Source organism: Schistocerca piceifrons, chromosome 5 (assembly GCF_021461385.2).
Source record: "Schistocerca piceifrons isolate TAMUIC-IGC-003096 chromosome 5, iqSchPice1.1, whole genome shotgun sequence".
In the NCBI taxonomy this organism is placed as follows: domain Eukaryota; kingdom Metazoa; phylum Arthropoda; class Insecta; order Orthoptera; family Acrididae; genus Schistocerca; species Schistocerca piceifrons.
In genome coordinates this window covers 478,611,914-478,631,773 of record NC_060142.1, presented here as the reverse complement: position 1 = coordinate 478,631,773, position 19,860 = coordinate 478,611,914, and the positions used below count along the sequence as shown (strand labels likewise).

Below are 19,860 nucleotides of genomic sequence, written 5' to 3'. Positions count from 1 at the left end.
AACAGGATTTCATTTTGAAAATTCTTGACAGATTAACAATTTGAGAACTAGGCAACTAGGTTTTAGTTCATCTGGCTGGTACTGTGCTTTTTCATAGTTTTTCTGGATTTTGTGTAGTTGATTCTACTGTGCAGGACTGACTTCAGTTTACTGCATTTCAAAGAAAGGTCTCCTTTTTATGAAATTCTGTAAAGAAACAAAACTGTCACTGAAACGTGCTACTTTCTCAACAACAACAAAAAATTTTGTCATGATTTGCTTCACAAGGAGATAGAACAAGAAGTTGTTGGTACTAAAAATAAAACTGTATGAAAATGTAGTTTCTTATTGAAAATTACTTAGTGACATTTGTCTTGTATTAAAAACAATGGAGGATTTTGGAAAACAATCATTCTTCACAATAGTACCTGTTATCTTTCCTTGTCACTTTCCCAGATCTTGCCTCATCTTGCCTCGATTCATTCTGCACAAAAACTTACACCTCCTCTGAGGCCATTTTGACATTTCTGTAAGTGGAATCAATTTAGGAAAAGTCTACCACTGAGTCTGTTTAGAGATGAACTAATTTAATGGAAGCTGATTCCATCAAGCCTCCTTTGTTTGTCAAAGCTGTTGCCAATTCAGTAACAAATTCAACAAGATGTTTGCTAACATATTTCAGCTCCTTGCATAAGAAGTACAAATTTATGATCATCATCCTGAAAATGTGAAAAGAAGGTTTCTTCCGCTTCTTTATTTGTTTCTTCTCAAAAGGGTTGTAGCCCAATAGCTAGTCACTGTGGTCCACACCTTCCGTGTTTTTATTATAAGCTAGAATACTGGCATGTTTTATCTTGTCTATCATTCCTAATTTTGTTCTGACATTGACATGAGATGAAATTATTTTGTGCTTTGTCATCAAAGGAAATATGTTCCAAGTGTCTTTCCATTTCACAAACAGCAAATTGTCTCACCTGTATACCCCTTCTTCTATGTGATTAGATCTTTAGAAAGCATATTTTTGGAATATAATCCATGTCACATAGGAGCTACATCACTCGTCTCCGTGCGCTGAAGCAGGACTCGAACCAGAACACGTGGTTTTAATTTGCTAGGAAGTTTCATATCTTTGCACCCGCCACTGTAGAATGAAATATTCATTCTGGATTATTTACATTCACTATCTTATTAAGTTTTCATATGCTTCACTGATTCTATTCACTAGCAAGAGCAGTTTTCCAAGCCTTAGTTAGTATGGATTTTACCTCCAGCAGAACGTGGGTGTTATGGTCTTGTTTAGTTTTTTAAATGAAATTCCATGTGTCCATCTACTCAGTGTCTTTTTTAGTAGTGAAAAGCTGGATCTAGACTACTTGTAGAGGTTGCTCCAGCATAATATTCTGTCATTACCTGGCCAGTGTCTCCAGTGTTTGTATGTGGACTTAATTGGTAATACAGGTGATAGTGGTGTGCTGGATTGTCTGCTGAAAATCCTCCTTCCCATAATTTTATGGAACTTTTGGTTTGTTTTATTAAGTCCAGAAGTTTCTACCATGACATTTTTTAGTCTTCACTTTGCTTTTGCTGTTCATAACCTAAAGTGCTGTGAGCTTCTCAACAGTTGGCAAATCCCTGTAACTTTCCACCCTTCTGTACGTGACTGGTGAATCATAATTATTTCCATTCCGAGAATCCATGTCAGCAGCTTCCATTCAGGAACTGCTCTGTGTTGTTAGTGAAGCTGAACAGGGAATTGGTAACTTGAGTGAAGATCAGAATCACTTTGCACAGAGCATCATTATTGAGGGATGGGGAGCATAATGACAGGTCACCACTGGAGAAACAACACTGAAGCAGTTGTGACATGAGACATAAGTCCAGTATTGAGGAGGTGGAAGTCTTCATACTTGATAACAGTGTGTTTTATCTCCTGGGGCAGAGGAGGAGTGCCATACTAGATTTTTTGCATGTGAGTTCACCAGGAGAATAATTGGATGGAAGTGGCAGTTATTAGAGTGTATCTTCACAGTCTCACTGTCCATGAGCCTACTTGGTGGAAGCAATGTTTATATGTTTATCTTCCTCTGGATGTATATTGTGATGGCAACAAGAAGTCATGGCCTTGTTGAAGTAGCTGATTGATACATTCAAGGTCAGGATAGTACTGGGTGACAAGTGGTGTGCTCATAAGTTGTTTTTTGGAGGGATCAGCAGGACCAGGATTGGATGTGATGGTCCAGGAAATCTGCTTTTGAACCAGGCTGTTGGGATTATTATGTCCGGTGAAGGCTGAAGTGAGTGAGGCGGTGTATTGCTCAGGCAAATGTATTTGTCTGGATGCAGACTCTTTAGAGCAATGCACCCCCACTCTCACTTCAGCCTTCAGTGGACTTAATAGTCCCAACAGCCTAGTTCAAAAGCAGATTTCTCAGGCCCTCACATCTAATCATGGTACTGCTGATCCCTCCAAAAAACAACTTTGGAGCACACCACTTGTCACCCAGTATTATCCTGGTCTTCAGTGTATCAATCAGCTTCTTCAACAGGGCCATGACATTCTGAAATCATGCCCTGAAATGAGATCCATTCTGTCTGAGATATTGCCCACCACACCTAGAATAGCTTTTCATCACCCTTCCAGTCTCCGCAGTATCTTTGTCAGACCCTATGTGCCTTCTGCATCCATCTCCCTAGTCCGTGGCTCCTACCCCTGTGACTGTCCCTGGTGCAAGACATGCCTTATGCACCCTCCTACCACCACATATTCCAGTGCAGTAAATGGCAAAACATATACTGTCAAAGGGAGAGCCACCTGTGAAACGACATGTCATATACCAGGTGTTATATAAAACCTGTTCAGCCTTCCACGTCACATTACTACCACCTAGTTATCAGTCAGGATGAATGGGCATAGGCAGAGGGTGTATACAGGCAACACACAAGATCCTGTTGCAGAGCACCCTGTACTACATGACATGACCCCACCTTTAAGCTCTCAGGTTTTCAAGCCTCATCCTGTGCAGGCCACAATTGGTCTTTCCTTCTCATCCCGTCTGGTAAGTCTGCCCTGACTTGGGGTTCTGAGTGGCTTCTAAACTGTACTCCTTTCCCTAATCCCCTAAAGTCCTTTTCCTTCACCCTTCTTCCTTACTCTTCAACTCTTCTGCCAGTAGGAGGATCCACTGGCTCCGAAAGCTTGTGAAAGTTAAATACTTGTGTGTGTGTGTGTGTGTGTGTGTTCCCCTGCCGCAGCTTGGTGAGCAGATTTTTTTTTAATCTCTCCATTTACATTTTATTATGAATAATTGATTATTTTTGTTGTTGTTTAAAATTATAGTTCACGTCACTTTAGAAGGCGGCCCTATTTTCAGCCATCATGTGCATCCCCCACTATTAAATGCTAACAGCCAGTAAGATTCATTCTCGTTCCAAGCGGCTAGACATAAGTTACAAATTAGACTGTGAGAATCTCTCTCCCACGTGCTGTGCTGTTGCCATATTTTGTGACAATGCAGTTTCATTCACTGAGTGATCAAATTACTCATTCAGATGTCGATGTTACTTTCTTGTAGCAGTATAGCTGTGTGCATGTGTGTCTGTAAATGTTATAGTGCGATTTCCAACTGAAAATGTCATCTGACGGCAATAAATGTGAAGTTTCTCACAAGCAACATTAATTAAATTGTGCGCCTGTGGGGCATAGTCTTAGTCGTGTGACTGCATTCATGATTTCCTGTTAGGAAGATCGTTGTATGTAGTAATCATTGTAAAATCATAGTCAAACAGAAGTAATATCTGGCATTTGCAAGGAAGTGTTATAGGCATTCCTCTGTTTCTGTTCCAATTAACGATTTAGAAGACAATCTGAGCAACCCTCAGTTTGAACTCACCACTGTGTTCCTCAAACCAGTCCAGCAGACTCCAGGTCTTGTGATATGGTGCATTATGTTGCTGAAAAATGCAACTGCTATCGGGAAACATGTTTCGTGAAGGGGTGTATGTGGTCTGCAACCAGTGTATGACACTCCTTCTGGACCCATGGATTCCCATGTGAATGTTCCCCAGAGCATAATTAGCCACCACCAGCTTGTCGTCATCCTGCAGTACAGGTGTCGAGGAGCTGTTCGCCTGGAAGACTACAGATTTGTTCCCCCCCAAGGTACCGGGATTCATCAGACCATTCAGTGCTCTGCCACTGTGCCAACATCCTGTACTGATGGTCATGTGCCCATTTTAGTCTTAGTCATGGTGTTAACATTAGCACATGCATGGGTTGTCAGCTGGAGAGGCCCATTGTTAGGAGTGTTTGGTGGATTGGGTGTTCAGACACACTTGTACTGTGTCCAGCATTAAAATCTGATGTTAGTTCTACCACAGTTTGCCACCTGTCCCATTTCACCAGTCTGCCCAGCCTACGAAGTTCGACTTTGTAATGAGGGGTGGCTGCCTAACCCCGCAATGTCTGGACATGTTTTCACTTTGGTTTCGCAATGTGTTGAAGACGCTCACCAGAGCACTCCTGGAAAACCCAAAAAGCTGTGCTGTTTCAGAAACGTTTTTGCCGAGCCTCCAGGTCATCACGATCTGTCCTTGGTCAGACTCAGATAGAGCGCACGCCTTCCCCATTCTACTCTAGGGCAGCAAGCTCACTGATACTACATGCAGCCTGTGTGTGTGTGTGTGTGTGTGTGTGTGTGTGTCTAGCAGTCACTCCTCGCCAAGTTACACTGCTGTTGCCTGGATGGTTTTGTATCAATAGTAGGTCAGTAGTCATAATGTTGTAGCGGATCAGTGTATAAAAATGTTTAATACCAAAGATCCCAACCAATTTACCAATTCATTTCAAGTCACATAAATTCCCAGTCAAGGTTTCGCTAGTTGTAATATAATATGAATAGACCTTCCCCTTTTGTGATCTGTTGCTTCAGGATATTATGCCTTTAGAATGAATGGTTGTATTTTTCTCATTGAGATAAGAGATTTCATAGACAAATATAGTACACTTCACCGTGAAATGAATAATCATTGTGATATTTTAGATATATGAAAAAACTGTTACATTCAAAAATTAAAATTGACTCATTGTTCAATGTTGTACATGTAGCTAAAGTGTTTCAATGTACTATCACCTTTTTTTGTAGAAATTATTGTTTTAGAATCTTGCTAGCTATTGGATACTTTAAGAAATTGTAATTTTTAAGGAAACCTTGCTTGCTTAAATATTTACTTCCTTGAAAAATATGTTTCACAAGTGAATTCAAAATTGGTACTGCATACTGATTGTTATTGAAGGCTATCTGCACTTACAGTAAAAAAGTGTCTTCCACAGAATGAAAGAGGTTCAGGTATGTTCTATTAACATGTATTTTCATTTTCCCACATTAAGGATATGAAAATGTATTCTGCAGCTGCTGATAATTGATTTAGTGATACGGAATTTTGCCTTTGAATTCTGAATTATTGTTTAATGAAGTGTAATTGATGATGTAGCAATGATGTGCATATTCTTCAGTGTACATATTTAGATTGATTCCAGTGTGTTGTTTTTCAAGGTCTGTTTGTACAGATTTTGATAAAACTGAGCCAAACTCTTTCCCAAAATCTATGTATTTCAGATAAAAAGTAATTCTCACTCACTTCTCTCTTCTTTAACTTAATTGGAAGTGGTTCATTGTGGTGTATCTATGTCTACAGCCAACTTGATCCCTTGCCTGATTGTAATCTAAGGTGCTCCTATGCAGTTGATGATAATATTAGCAAATACTGTAGTTAGCAATTGAACATATCATGGAATTAATGTTTATGTCATCCTTGTTCCGGATGTGTGTGTTTTGACACTTTGTTCCTCCTCTGTCTCAATTAGTAGCATTTTTAAATATTTTGTGCTGACTTCATAACTGATCAAATTACACTTTTTACACACACACACACACACACACACACACACACACACATGCACACACACACAGTGCTTGATTTGTAAAAAAAAGAAAAATAAAGAAAGAAAGAAAAGATTAATGGAAAATCTCGTATAAGATGTGAAACAAATACTAACAAAGAGATAGAGGGGCTGGCCAGTACTTACCTCAGCTCAGTACAGCCGATAGATACGCATAAAACAGAACTGAAAATTTACATTCCTAGCTTTCGGAACTTTGTTCCTTCATTGATGAAGGAACAAAGTTCCGAAAGCTAGGAATGTAAATTTTCTGTTCTGTTTTATGTGTATCTATCGGCTGTACTGAGCTGAGGTAAGTACTGGCCAGCCCCTCTCTCTCTTTGTTAGTATTTGTTTCACAAAGAAAGAAAAGAGGCGCGTGTGTAATCTGCCCTAGTCTTCAGAATCTGTTATCTGTTTTTGAGTAATAGTGGCACTTGCTTTCTGTGAAGTTTCTCATTTTTTCCTCCATAATTAGCAACAGGTTAGCACTTAGCATCAAGTTTGCACTTTAAGAAGTGTAAATGAGCAACTGTACGGGCATACTCACAATGAAGTCTCCAGTGATAATAGAGCATGAGTTGAAACACTGCCTGCTGAATCACAGAACCACCTTGTCCAATCCCGTCCCTTGTTACTGCCTCAGTAAGCATTAGGATGACAGTAACTCCTGTACCCAACTACTCTTTTGTATCATCCATGTTCATTTTCCTCTTCATGTCTCAAGTAATAAAACTATGACAGGTCAATCTCCAGAAAAGGAATTCACAATTACTCGCAGCACAAGGATAGGAAATTCATGTGTCTATTTCAAAGAAATCATCCTAGCATTAAACAAACCATGGGAAACCTATATCTGGATATTTGGACAGAGACTGTAACCCTGCTTGTTTCCCATTCGCATTTTATTATTCCATTCAGGACAAAAGGAGAGAAATGTCTAACACAGTCTATTGATTCGAATTATTAAAATAGGATCTACATAAAAAAAATCTATACATGAAATATGTTCAAAAATAGAAAAAAATGAGGACACATTGTGCAAACACAGTGTTTCATTTTATGGCCACTTATGAAGAATGAATGGTTCGAAATAAATTAAACATATCTTCAACATCTTTGACTCAGAAGCCATGTCACACGAATATCAAAGTATATCTAGGGAAATGTGTCTGTAACCAAAAGTAATTTAGTACCATTCACTGATATTGGTATTTAGTACTGTCGTAGGCCTACGAAGGAAAATGCTAGAGCATGGTCCGTCATCTAGAATTTATGAATTGATGTAGCCAGCATAATTAATACAATTTTAATCATTCTGCAAACTCTAAAGAGAGAAATGGTGGTGGGAATTGGGAGGGGGGGGGGGGGAGTCAGATTCTGCTTTTCGGGTTGCATTAGACTGTTTGATACATACAAATATTTTAAAAAATGCAAGCATTCAGTAGGGTGTCAAAAGAAAATAAAGAGGAAGTGACACTATTGAAAAGTATTACATATGTTTCTTGAAGTTTTGCTAGCAGGTAGAATAATCCATCATCTTTCAGGTGCAGATCCATAATAGTATTATTTATTTCTCACATATTCTGCCTGATAACATGCCAATGACTCACCTTAAAGATTACTGTAAAGTTATCAGCCAAAATATCAGACCGAGCGAGGTGGCGCAGTGGTTAGCACACTGGACTCGCATTCGGAAGGACGACGGTTCAATCCCGCGTCCGGACATCCTGATTTAGGTTTTCCGTGATTTCCCTAAATCGCTCCAGGCAAATGCCGAGATGGTTCCTTTGAAAGGGCACGGCCGACTTCCTTCCCCGTCCTTTCCTAAACCGATGAGACCGATGACCTCGCAGTTTGGTCTCTTCCCTCAAAACAGCCAGCCCCAGCCAAAATATCAGAAGAAGAAAGAACACAAATACTATCCAGGATGCACACTAGGTAAATGATGGAATACTGCATTACATAATTTATAACACTTCATGATGGTTCACAATGTATGAAAGGCATAGATGGATAAAGCATGTGAACATGCTGTGGTTTAATGTATTTACACGACGTACTTTCTGTATGTACCAGGCCAGAATTGGAAATAAGTAGAGGGAATGTGATGGCTTGCCATTCTTCATAAGTGACTGTGTGTTAACATGGAACACCGTGCACACCACACTAAACTCGCTATTTAGATAATATAGGTATAAACTTTCATTAGTAATTCATCTAGCGTGTTCTCTGACACACTACAATGAGCACCTTTACTATAAGAACTATGATATTGCAGCTGTAAATTTTGATTATGTGTTCAAGTAGCAGTAGACATCTAAGTACAAAATCTCCTTGGCGCTCATTGTTTGGGACGAATCAAAGTTACACATGCTAATCAAGAGTCTTGTATCTACTGTTTAATGACATTGAGTTACTCCTATAATTTTTGTTTACTCTTTTGTCATGCATAACTTAATGCTTTCAGCTCGATGATGAAAATTTCCGGTTTTCCACTTAGTGCCGTCATGGGCAGGAATGTGTGTTGGCGCTTCCTGCTAAATTCTTCTTTGTATGTCCCTTCTGCAATATTCATGTAATATCCAGCTCATTGCTTTATTTTTTGTCAACAGATATCCAGGTCCTCGATCAGTAATGGCTGTAACAATTGACATAAGCAAATTAATAAATTCACATTGGTTCAGACTTGTAGCCTAACAGTACTGCCTGATTAAGGAAGTATGGATGATGGAACAACTACTGCACTCTATATTTGATGAAAATCTTACTATTGGAATTTTGGGTGTTCAGTGTATAAAATTGTAACAGGCTGCAAGTCCTAATTTCTATACGTATCTCTTCTTGAAAGAACTGCTTTTCTGTTAGTAAATGCTATTTTACAGTGATTGAGTTGTGGATGATCTGTTACTGATGGTAGTTATATGTTAAATGGCTGTGCAAATGTGATCCCTCACAGTGTGAAGAAATTTAAAGTTTTATCTCTAGTTTGGCCCAGATGGCCAACAACTTGAATTATTGTTTATGTGTAACTTTTGAGTCTGTGTGTGTTTCAGGTCTGCTTCAATTGATTCGGAAGGAACAGGTGACAGTGAAGGAAACAAAAGTGCAGTTCTTTCCCCAAAGACAGCTCGGCAGAACTCTTTACTTAGGCTCCGGTTACCACTTGTGTCTGGTGACTCTGGGGACAATTCAGAAAAGTCTCCAACATCGGTAAAAGATGTCAAAGACAAAATTCTTGCCAGCTCAAAGAGTATAATTGGAAAAGTTTTGTCCCCTACCAAGGACAAATTTAATAGAGAAAAGGTATATTATCGTAAGTTAGTTTCACACAATTAAAGTGTGTACCTGTAAATATAATTTACATTGTGGCTCCCTTGTCTCAGCATCCTAGCAGACTTCCCTGTCTTATCAGCCGTGGCAGGTTTCTTTCTGTGGCTGATGAAAAGAATATTAATAAATAATGGTTTATGGGTGTCTTATGTGTCATAAGTTTCTTCTTGCTTACGAATAGGGTTCATTTTCTTACCAACCCCTACATTACATATTACAGTTTCTCAAATTGTCAGTCATGTGTCTTATAAAATATTCCAGTTGCCTGATATACACATATCAAAGAAAAATTTTGCATCATCCTGATTCCCAGAACTCCTGAAGATAGATGTTGACTGTGGATATTGTATCACAGAGACAGTCCCTTTGACGGTTCAGAGAGGTCACTAAACGTGTCCAAAGACGTAAACAACCATGCATGAGCAGCACCTATTAGAGACGGAGGGAGTCAGACAGCCGATCAGTTCCAGTCATTCCATCAGGATGGAAGTACACGGCTTGTGTTACCTGTAGTTCAACCATGCCTAGACATTCAATACTGCAGTTCGATCAAGTACGCTTTGTTACTTTGTGCCAGGAAGGGCTCTCAACAAGGGAAGTGTCTAGGCATCTTGATGTGAACCAAAGTGATGTTGTTCGGACATGGAAGACATACAGAGAGAGACAGGAACTGTTGATGACGTGCCTCACTCAGGCTGCCCAAAGGCTGCTACTGCAGTGGGTGACCACTACCTACAGATTATGGCTTGGAGGAACCCTGACTGCAACGCCACCATATTGATTAATGCTTTCCGTGCAGCCACAAGACATAGTGTTAAAACTCAAACTGTGCTCATTAGGCTGCATGATGCACAACTTCACTCTCAACGTGTATGGCAAGGTCCATCTTTGCAACCATGACACGTGCAGCTCAGTACAGATGGGCCTAACAACATGCTGAATGGACCACTTAAGATTGGAATCACGTTCTGTTCACTGATGAGTGTCACATATGCTGGGCTGAATGCCTTAGACACACTGTCCAGCAAGTGCAACAAGGTGGAGGTTCCCTGCTGTTTTGTAGTGGCATTATTTGGGGCCGACATATGCCACTGGTGACCATGGAATGCGACGAAATGGCTGTATGATATGTGAATGCCGTCCTCCGACCGATAGTGCCCATATCAGTAGCATATTGGTGAGGCATTCATCTTCATGGATAACAATTTGCACCCCCATCGTGCCCCTCTTGTGAATGACTTCCTTTAGGATAACGACATCGTTAGACTAGAGTGACCAGCGTGTTCTCCAGACATGAGCCTTATCGAACATGCCTGGGATAGATCGAGAAGGGCTGTTTATGGACGACATGACCCACCAACCACACTGAGGGATCTATGCCGAATTGCCATTGAGGAGTGAGACAATCTGGACCAAAAGTGACTTGAACTTGTGGCTAGTATGCCATGATGAATACAGGCCTGCATCAATGCAAGAGGATGTGTTACTGGGTATTAAAGGTATCAGTGTGTACAGCAGTCTGGACCATGATCTCTGATGATCCCGCTGTATGGTAGTACAACATGCAATGTGTGGTTTTCATGAGCAATAAAAAGGGCGGACATGATTTTTATGTTGATATCTATTCCAATTTTCTGTACAGGTTCCAGAACTCTCGGAACCGAGGTGATGCACAACTTTTTTTGATGTGTGTACTTTGCTGGGAATCGGGGCCTGCTAATCAGTACCTGATAACCATGCTCCAGCAGTAAGAGATGGACCTCATATCCTCTTGTGTAGTTGCAGTGCTGGAAAGATAACTTCATCATCTCTCAAAACTACCAAGGAACTCAAAGTTTCTTGCAATAACTGTTATATTTAAAAATGGTTTTACAAGTAAATCAGTTCCTTAATATTTTGTACATAGATTGACAGATCATTCACGTGCTCAGATCTCCTTTCAACATAAGATAATTTTTGAGTTCTGTCTCGTAACTAACACAACCACCATTCAGTTTTCTTCTGCAGATTTTTGCCCTTACAATGTTCTTTACTCTGAGACTAGTAAAGTATTGTTGCTTCTCTTTACATATACTGGTGCACCTGTCAGACGAAACTGTGCACAGTGGAAAGTTCCCCAATTTACTACCCCCATCCCAGGGGCCTCACCATTGTTTGGGTACCTTGGAACCACAGCCTTTGCAACACCTTTTCCCTTTCTGTGCTGCATGTCTTTCCTCCTGCTGTAATTTTTCCCCTCCCTTGAGGAACACGTCTGGGATATTTTTGGGAATGTGTTCTGAAGTTTTAGTAGCCTGCCATCAGAGCAGTCCCACATCTGTTTTTTCTTTCTGTATTCACTTTGCATGTCCTACCCTTCCTCTGACTGGGTGTGTAAGGTTCCTCGTTGTTTCTTCTTCCTCCCAGTGTGCTCCTTAAGGCCAGTCCATGTGTTTGATTTGTAACAGGTGACTGAGTAATGTGTAGTTCCAAGACCCAGCTTGACAGATAGGGGTTGTACGTACTGCCTGTTACAGGTCAGGCCCACGGAGGGGTGGTTGCCTGAGCTGTGACCTTCCAAAATTGCCAGTTTGTCCCAGTCAGGAGTTCAGGAGATGTGACCTGAGGTATGGACAATCATGTAAGGCGGGTGAGCCCCAATCTTGGGGACCCCCAGTTGGAAGGAGCCTGCCATCAGAGATGTTGGAAATCATGGGGGGATTTTTTCTTAGTGAGCTAATCACCATCTCAGTCTATGTCTACTAAAAGTGAACAGAATGAGGCTAAAGGTTCCAAGACTCTCCCAGCTGCACCTCGGTGCCTCATGGCATCACATACCAAAGATGTTGAGTCCGTTGCTACAGTTAATCCATTGATTGTTCAGAAAGGTGTTGATGCTATTATAAGCCCTGTGAAATCCTGCTCTCGTTTATGCAATGGACTTTGCTTCTGGAGACCAATTGTGATTTTCAAGCCCAACAACTGCTTACAGTTTTGCTGCTCCATGGCTATTCTGTTCATGTCGAGGCCCATCAAACGCTGAATTCTTCGTGTTATGGTGTTTACATTCAGCTGCTTGATGGTCTGACTGAAGGAGTAATCCAAACTTACTGCTTTGATCAGGGTGTCACTGTTGTCCGTCAGGTAATGAAAAAGGTTGTTGCAACCTTAATGCCTAAACACACTTTTTTCCGTATGTTTGCTTGAATAGTGCTTCCATTGAAGGTAAAAGCAGGCTATGAAGTCATCACAGTCTGACCATACATTCCCTACCCAGTGCATTGCTCCCAGCATCAACATTACAACCACACTCACCTGTCCTGTAAAAACATGGCCAAATGTGTTACTTATTGTAGGGATGCTCACAAAGGTGACCTCCCCTCTGTATCAGTTGTAAAGGCAACTGTGCCATCTTATCTCATGAATGTCATATGTATCTAGATGAGCAGGCCATCCAGGAGATCTGGGTGAAGGAAAAAGTACCTTACCCTCTTGCTTGCAAGTTGTTGGCTTGTCGAAATCTCTGCATCTCACCATCCAGCACTTACGGCACCGTTATTGTTACATCTCGCTCCACAAAAGACATGGCCATGGCCACACAAACTTGTGACCTCCAGTTCAGCACTGCAATTGTAAAATTGCCCAGTATAATTGTAGCATCCCATTCCTGTTCTCCTCCAGCTGTGCAACAAGCCACCAAATCTTCACCTCTGGTGGTGAATTGCCTGCTACACAACTGATGGGCCAGGAAAAAGACATAATATTCCTATGAAAACTTACTACATCCCACTAGCCAACAAACATCTGAGTCTTCATCTGCCAACTGCAAAGACTCCAAGAAATCATACAAAAGCAAATGATCATCTCCTTTCTTGACTTGCAGATGCTATTAAACAATGTCTTCATGTGGTACCCTCACCCAACTGACCTCCATTATGTTTATGTGCACTGCCTACCTTTTTTCTGTCTTGGAATCAGCAGGCCAACCCAGTGAGAATGCCAACGCCTCTGTAGATCTCATAGCCGCTATGCCCTGTAGCAACAAGTCTTGAAAGCCTGGCACTCGGCAGCTGCCGAGGTTGTTACTCTTCATTTGTTCCCTGCGTCCTATTCCCCATTATGCCTCTTCTACAATGGAATGTTCATGGCATTAGGTCCCTCAAGGAGGAATTACACTGCTCTTAGAATCCCAGCGTGCACGTGTTCTCTGCCTCCAAGAAACAGCATTACGTCCTAACGACTGCTTTGACCTCTCGCATTTCCTTCCGGTCCGCTTTCAACTTTCCCCCGAGGTCAGCATTCCATCTCATGGGTGAGTCATGCTGCTCATCTGGGATGATGTTCATAGCCAAACCATCTCACTGAACACTTGGCTGTAATCTGTTGCAGTCCACATGATCCTTCCTTGCTTCATCTTTTCTCTTTGCAACATCTACTCCATCCTTCATTCGGTGTCAACAGAGCAGACTTTTTCCATCTTGTTGGTCAACTCTGTCACCCCTTTATGTTGCTTGGTGGCTTTAATCCACACATCCCACTTTGGGGCTCTTCCAGAACCTGTCTTGAGATGTACCCTGTTGGCTGACCTTCTCAATCAACTTGGCCTCATCTGTCTTAACACTGGAGCACCCATGGTCCTTTCAGACTCCATGCACTGCTATTCCCATTTGGACTTCTCATTCTGTGCTGCCCAGAATGTTGGTCGAGTAGTCCATTCTCTCTGACATTTACTCAAGGGACCATTTCCCATGTGCTATACATTTGCTGACTCCTACCCCGCCTATGTATAAACCCAATTGGCAGCTTTCTGAGAATGACTGGAGGCTGTATCCTCTTTGCTAACCTTTGATGAACAACATTTTCGCAGTTGTGATGACCAGGTAAAGTACCTCATGATCGTTATTCTTGCCACTGCAAAACACTCCATACCCCCCTACTTCATCTTTCCTGCACAGTGCCCCAGTCACCTGGTGGACTGAGATGTTCTGTGCTGTGACACAGTTCTCTCTCAGAGACATCAGAGTTTTTTAACTGCCCTCCTACAATGGTGAACTGTATCCATTATAAACAATTATGTGCACAGTGTTGTTGCATTCTTTGTGATAGCAAAAAAGCTAGCTTTATTTATTTACCTGTTCTTTCAACAACTCACTTCCTCTTCTGGCGTGTTGGTCAATCTCTGTCAGCTCTCTGAGACCAAGGTTGATTCCCAGATTTCCGGTCTGACTGTAACAGGTGATGTCATTGTGGACCCTTTAGCTAACTGCAACACCTTCAGCTGCTATTTTGTTGAGATTTTGAGCTCCACTCTCTACCATCATGCCTTCCTCCTTCCAAAATGAGTGGAGGAAACTTGGGTGATACCTTTCTCCTCTCAGAATCATGAATGCTACAAAGCTGCCTGTACTATGAGGGAGCTAGATCTTGCTCTTACTTCATCCCGATCTTTCGGTCAGGGCTGGACAGTGTTAACATTCAGATGGTGCAGCGCTTTCTCCTGTGGGCAAGCAATTTCTCCACCACACGTACAATCACATTTTTCTGGTCAGATCGCAGATTTCCCAGATGCTGGTGTGAAGCCACTGTCATACCCATACCTACGCCTGATGAGGACAAACACCTTCCTTCCAGCTACTGCCCAATTTCTCCCACTGTCTGTGTTTGCAAAGGGATGGATTCAAGCTGGGTCGTATATGGTGGCTTGAGTCTCACAATCTGCTAACCACTGCACAGTATGGATTTTGAGTACATCGTTCTGCAGTTGACCAACTCGTGGCTGTGCCAACCCATATCATGAGTGGTTTTCTGAGGAAATACCGCACTGTGACCATGTTTTTTTGATTTGGAGAAAGTCTAAGACACCTGCTGGAGGGCTGGTACCCTCCGTACTCTATACACATGGGGTTCTGAGGCCGCCTACCCTGTTTCCTTCAGGAATTTTAAAAGATCACATTTTCAAGTTATGTGTGAGTTCGTCCAAGTCTGAGTTCGCCAACCAGGAGAATGGGGTGCTTCAAAGCTCCATCATGAGATATGTCCATTAACCCTATTATAGTATGTCTCCCACCAGGGATCTCCAACTCTCTTTTTGTTGACAACTCTGCGATCTATTGCTGTTCTCCACGGACTTGTCTCCGAGTGGTGTCTTCAGCAATGTCTTGATCATCTATACTTGTCCAGACTTTTGTTTTTCCACTGACAAAACCATTTGTATGAATTTCTGGCAGCACAAAGAGTTTCTTCCAACTTCTTTACATCTTGGGCCTGTTGCTCTTCTGTTCGCAGAAACTACAAAATTCCTGGCGTTCTTGCATTATAGAAAACTTTCTTGGACCTCCCATGTGTCTTACCTGACAGCACACTGTACCCAGTCTCTCGATTACTACATTTCCTAAGTGGTACTTCCTGGGGAGAGGATCAGACACCCTTCTCCATGTATACCAACCCCTTGTCTATTTGAAACTAGACTATGGGTGTTTTGTTTAGGCATCTGCACGTTCGTCCATCTTAAACAGTCTTAACACAATCCACCATTGTGGAATCCATTTGGTGACTGGTGCCTTTTACACAGCCTGGTTGAGAGCCTTTATGCAGAAGCTGCCGAACTACCGCTGTCACGTTTTCTGTTACCTCCCAGAGTTTGCTTTTGGATCCTGCTCCAGCAGCTTAACATCATGCAGCCTGCCATGTTCCTGATGGGTGTGAACCCTTCACCACCTTAGTTTTGTGTGGCAGCCTGTGTTCATCTTGGACTTTATTCACTTCCTCAGGAAAGTACCCTAGATTTGGTCTATCGCATTAAGTTTGTCGACCTTCGCACACAACTTAGTGACAGCATCTTCATGTACACTGATCTGATGTGTACACTAATGGTTCTAAGAGCAACCATGGGGTTAGGTGTGCACTCTTGGCACCTACCATTTTCGGTATCGGCTTCCAGAACACTGCTCAACAGGCCACCCAGTACATCTGGCAATACAGGCTTTTTAATTGTCATATGTTGCAATTCTCATAGTGCCCTTCAGAGCCTGTGTATTCGGTAAACAGCCGACTCCTTAGTGCAGCATGTTCAAGAAAGCTTCCACTTACTGTTGAGGGAGCCACTGTGACATTCATGGGGGTTCCTGGTCATGTCGGTCTGACAGGAAATGGGGCCATTGATGCTTCTGCCAAGGCTGAAGTCCATCTACCTCGGTCTGCTAGCTCTTCCATCCCTTCGGATGTGTTGCCGTCTGTTGGCAGGTGGTGTCACTTTGGTTTCACCACTGGTCTTCTCTCCATGGGAACAAGCTCCAGGGAATTAAAGCTATCCCACGGCTTGGCTGACCTCATCTCGACCCCCTCTACACAAGGAGATTATTTTAGCTATGTTACGAATTGGGCTCTGTCGTTTTAGCCATCACCATCTGTTAAGTGGTGATTCCCCACCACTTAGTGCTCATTGTTGTCAACTTTATATGTTTTGCTATTTCCTGACCTGATGCCCTTTTCTTAACCACTTACATTCTATTGTATGTTTTCCATCTGAGTTATCAGCTGTTTTAGTGAAATATGCGCAGGCTTTCGACCACATTTTACTTTTTATCCGTCATAGAAATATGGCGAATCTATGGTTTGGGACACCTGCTGTTTTCATTGTGTATTTTGGGCACCTTTCTCCACAAGGAAGTCCTTTTTCTTAGCTCACATTCTTTCTGTTGATAAGTCTTAACATCTAGTCACTTTTAAGTTTTTTTTTTATCTAAGGTTATGACATGGGCACTTATGCCCTTAGTTGTTTTTGTAGAAAGAAAAACTTAATAGCCACAGAAGTGGTATGATTGGGTCGCACAAACCTCTTGTATTGTGCCAAGAGTGTAGTGGTCGAACATGACATTACTGAAATTGGCGTGATATACCTCATAGCCACCCATTGAAACAGATGATGTCGTGGGACCACTGTTGAAGTTCTCTCTTCTATACTAGTTTGAGTAATTACCATGGATTCTGAATATTAAGTGATGTTTATTCATTTTTCTTGTGCTTCGAATGAATTCCTAGTTTTTGATATCAAAGTCAATATGATTCTGTATACTCAAGAGGGGAACTTTTTTGGCTAGTGTGTTTACCCTGTGCTGTGATTCCCTATGTATCATTCTTATATTCAGTATTTTTTTATATGAAGGAAGTGGTGTTATCAGCCTACCTACAGTAGAGAAAGTTTGTATATCTATTTTCTCAGCTTGGTGCAGAAAGTAAATGTAGGAGATGTAATGTGAAGTGGTGGTGGTGCTGCTGTCTTCAGCCCAAAGACTGGTTTGATGCAGCTCTCCATGCTATTCTATCCTGTGCAAGCCTCATCTTCTCCGAGTAACTGCTGCAACCTACATCCTTTTGAATCTGCATAGCGTATTTGTCTCCAGGTCTCCCTCTGTGATTTTTACCCTCCATGCTTCCCTGCAGTACTAAATTGGTGATCCCTTGATGCCTCAGAATGTGTCCTACCAATCAGTCCGTTCTTCTAGTCAGGTTGTGCCACAAATTCCTCTTCTGCCCAATTCTACTCAGTACCTCCTCATTAGTTACGTGATCTACCCATCTAACCTTCAGCATTCTTCTGCAGCACGACATTTCAAAAGCTTCTGTTCTCTCCTTGTTTAAACTGTTTATTGTCCATGTTTCACGTCCATACATCACTACACTTCATACAAATACTTTCAAAAGAGACTTCCAGATACTTAAATCTATAATTGATGTTAGCAAATTTCTCTTCTTCAGAAACACTTTCCTTGCCACCACCAGTCTACATTTTGTACCCTCTCTACTTCGACCATAATCAGTTATTTTGCTGCCCAAATGGCAAACTCATCTGCTACTTTAACTGTCTCATTTCCTAATCTGATTCCCTCAGCATCACTTCATTTAATTCAACTGCATTACATTATCCTTGTTTTTCTTCTGTTAATGTCCATCTTATATACTCCTTTCAAGACACTGTCCATTCCGTTCAGGTGCTCTTCCATGTCCTTTGCTGTCTCTGACAGAATTACAATGCCATTGGAAAACCTCAAAGTTTTTATTTCTTCTCCCTGGATTTTAATTCCTATTCCAGATTGTTTTTTACTTTCCTATACTGCTTGTTCAATGTACATATTGAATAACATCAGGGATAGGCTACAACTCTCTCACTCCCTTCTCAACCATTGCTTCCCTCTTGTGCCCCTCAACTCCTGTAACTGCCATCTGGTTTCTGTGCAAATAATAAATAGCCTTTCACTCCCTGTATTTTACCTCTGCCAACTTTAGAATTTGAAAGAGAATATTCCAGTCAACATTGCCAAAAGCTTTTTGTAAGTCTACAAATGCTATAAATGTAGGTTTGCCTAGCTTCTAAGAAAAGTCGTAGAGTCAGTATTTTCTCATGTGTTCCTACATTTGTACAGAATCCAAACTGATCTTCCCAGAGATCGGCTTCTACTAGTTTTTTCGTTCGTCGATGAAGAATTTGTGTTAGTATTTTGCAACTGTGACTTATTCAAGTGATAGTTGGGTCATTCTTACACCTGTCATCACCTGCTTTCTTTGGAATTGAAATTATTATATTCTTCTTGAAGTCTGAGGGTATTTTGCTTGTCTCATACATCTTGCTGACTAGATCAAAGAGATTTGTCATGGCTGGCTCTCCCAAGGCTATCAGTAGTTCTAACGGGATGTTGTCTACTTCTGGGGTCTTGTTTCTACTTCTGTTCTTTTGGTGCTCTTTAAAATTCTTAACGCCGTATCATATCTCCCATCTCATCTTCATCTATGTCTCTTCCATTTCCATAATATTGCCCTCAAGCACATCGCTCTTGCATGGATCTTCTACATACTCCTTCCACCTTTCAGCTTTTCCTTCTTTGCTTAGGACTGATTTACCACCAGAGCTGTTGGTATGCATACAGGTGGTTCTCTTTTCTCTGATGGTCTCTCTGATTTTTCTGTAGCCAGCATCTTTCATACCTCTAGTGATATATGCTTCTACATGCTTACATTTGTCCTCTAGCCATTCCCGCTTAGCTGCTTTGCACTTTCTATCAGTCTAATTTTGTAGACATTTGTATTCCTTTTTGCCTGATTATTTAGTGCATTTTTATATTTTCCCCTTTCATCAATTAAAATTAATATCTCTTGTGTTACCTTAGGATTTCTAATAGCCCTCGTCTTTTTACCTACTTGATCCTCTGCTGCCTTCACTATTTCATCCGTCAAAGATACCTGTTCTTCATCTATTGTATTTCTTTCCCACATTCTTGTCAGTCGTTCCCTAATGCTATCTCTGAAACCTCTGGTTCTTTCAGTTTATCCATGTCTCATATCCTTAAATTCACACCTTTTTTGCAGTTTCTTCACTTTTAAACTACATTCCATATCAATAGATTGTGGTCAGAGTCCATATCTGCCTGTAGAAATGTCATAAAATTGAAAACCTGGTTCCTAAATCTCTGTCTCACCATTATATCATCAGTTTGAAACCTTCTGGTGTCTCCAGGTCCCTTCCATGTAGACAGCCTTCTTTCATGATTCTTAAAACAAGTGTTAGCGATGATTAAGTTGTGCTCTACAAAATTCTACCAGACGGCTACCTCTTTCATTCCTTACCCCCAGTCCAT

The 19,860-nt window shown here is 41.4% G+C and overlaps 1 protein-coding gene across 2 annotated transcripts in view; it reads left to right on the top strand.

Moving 5' to 3' along the window:
- The window catches only part of LOC124798109 (EH domain-binding protein 1), a 187,264-nt gene that overhangs the window by 90,535 nt on the left and 76,869 nt on the right, over positions 1 to 19,860 (top strand). For both annotated transcript variants that reach the window (XM_047261365.1, XM_047261364.1), the window contains exon 11: positions 8,974 to 9,223. In XM_047261365.1, the coding sequence (XP_047117321.1) occupies positions 8,974 to 9,223 (250 nt within the window). The remainder of the gene's footprint in view (positions 1 to 8,973; positions 9,224 to 19,860) is intronic.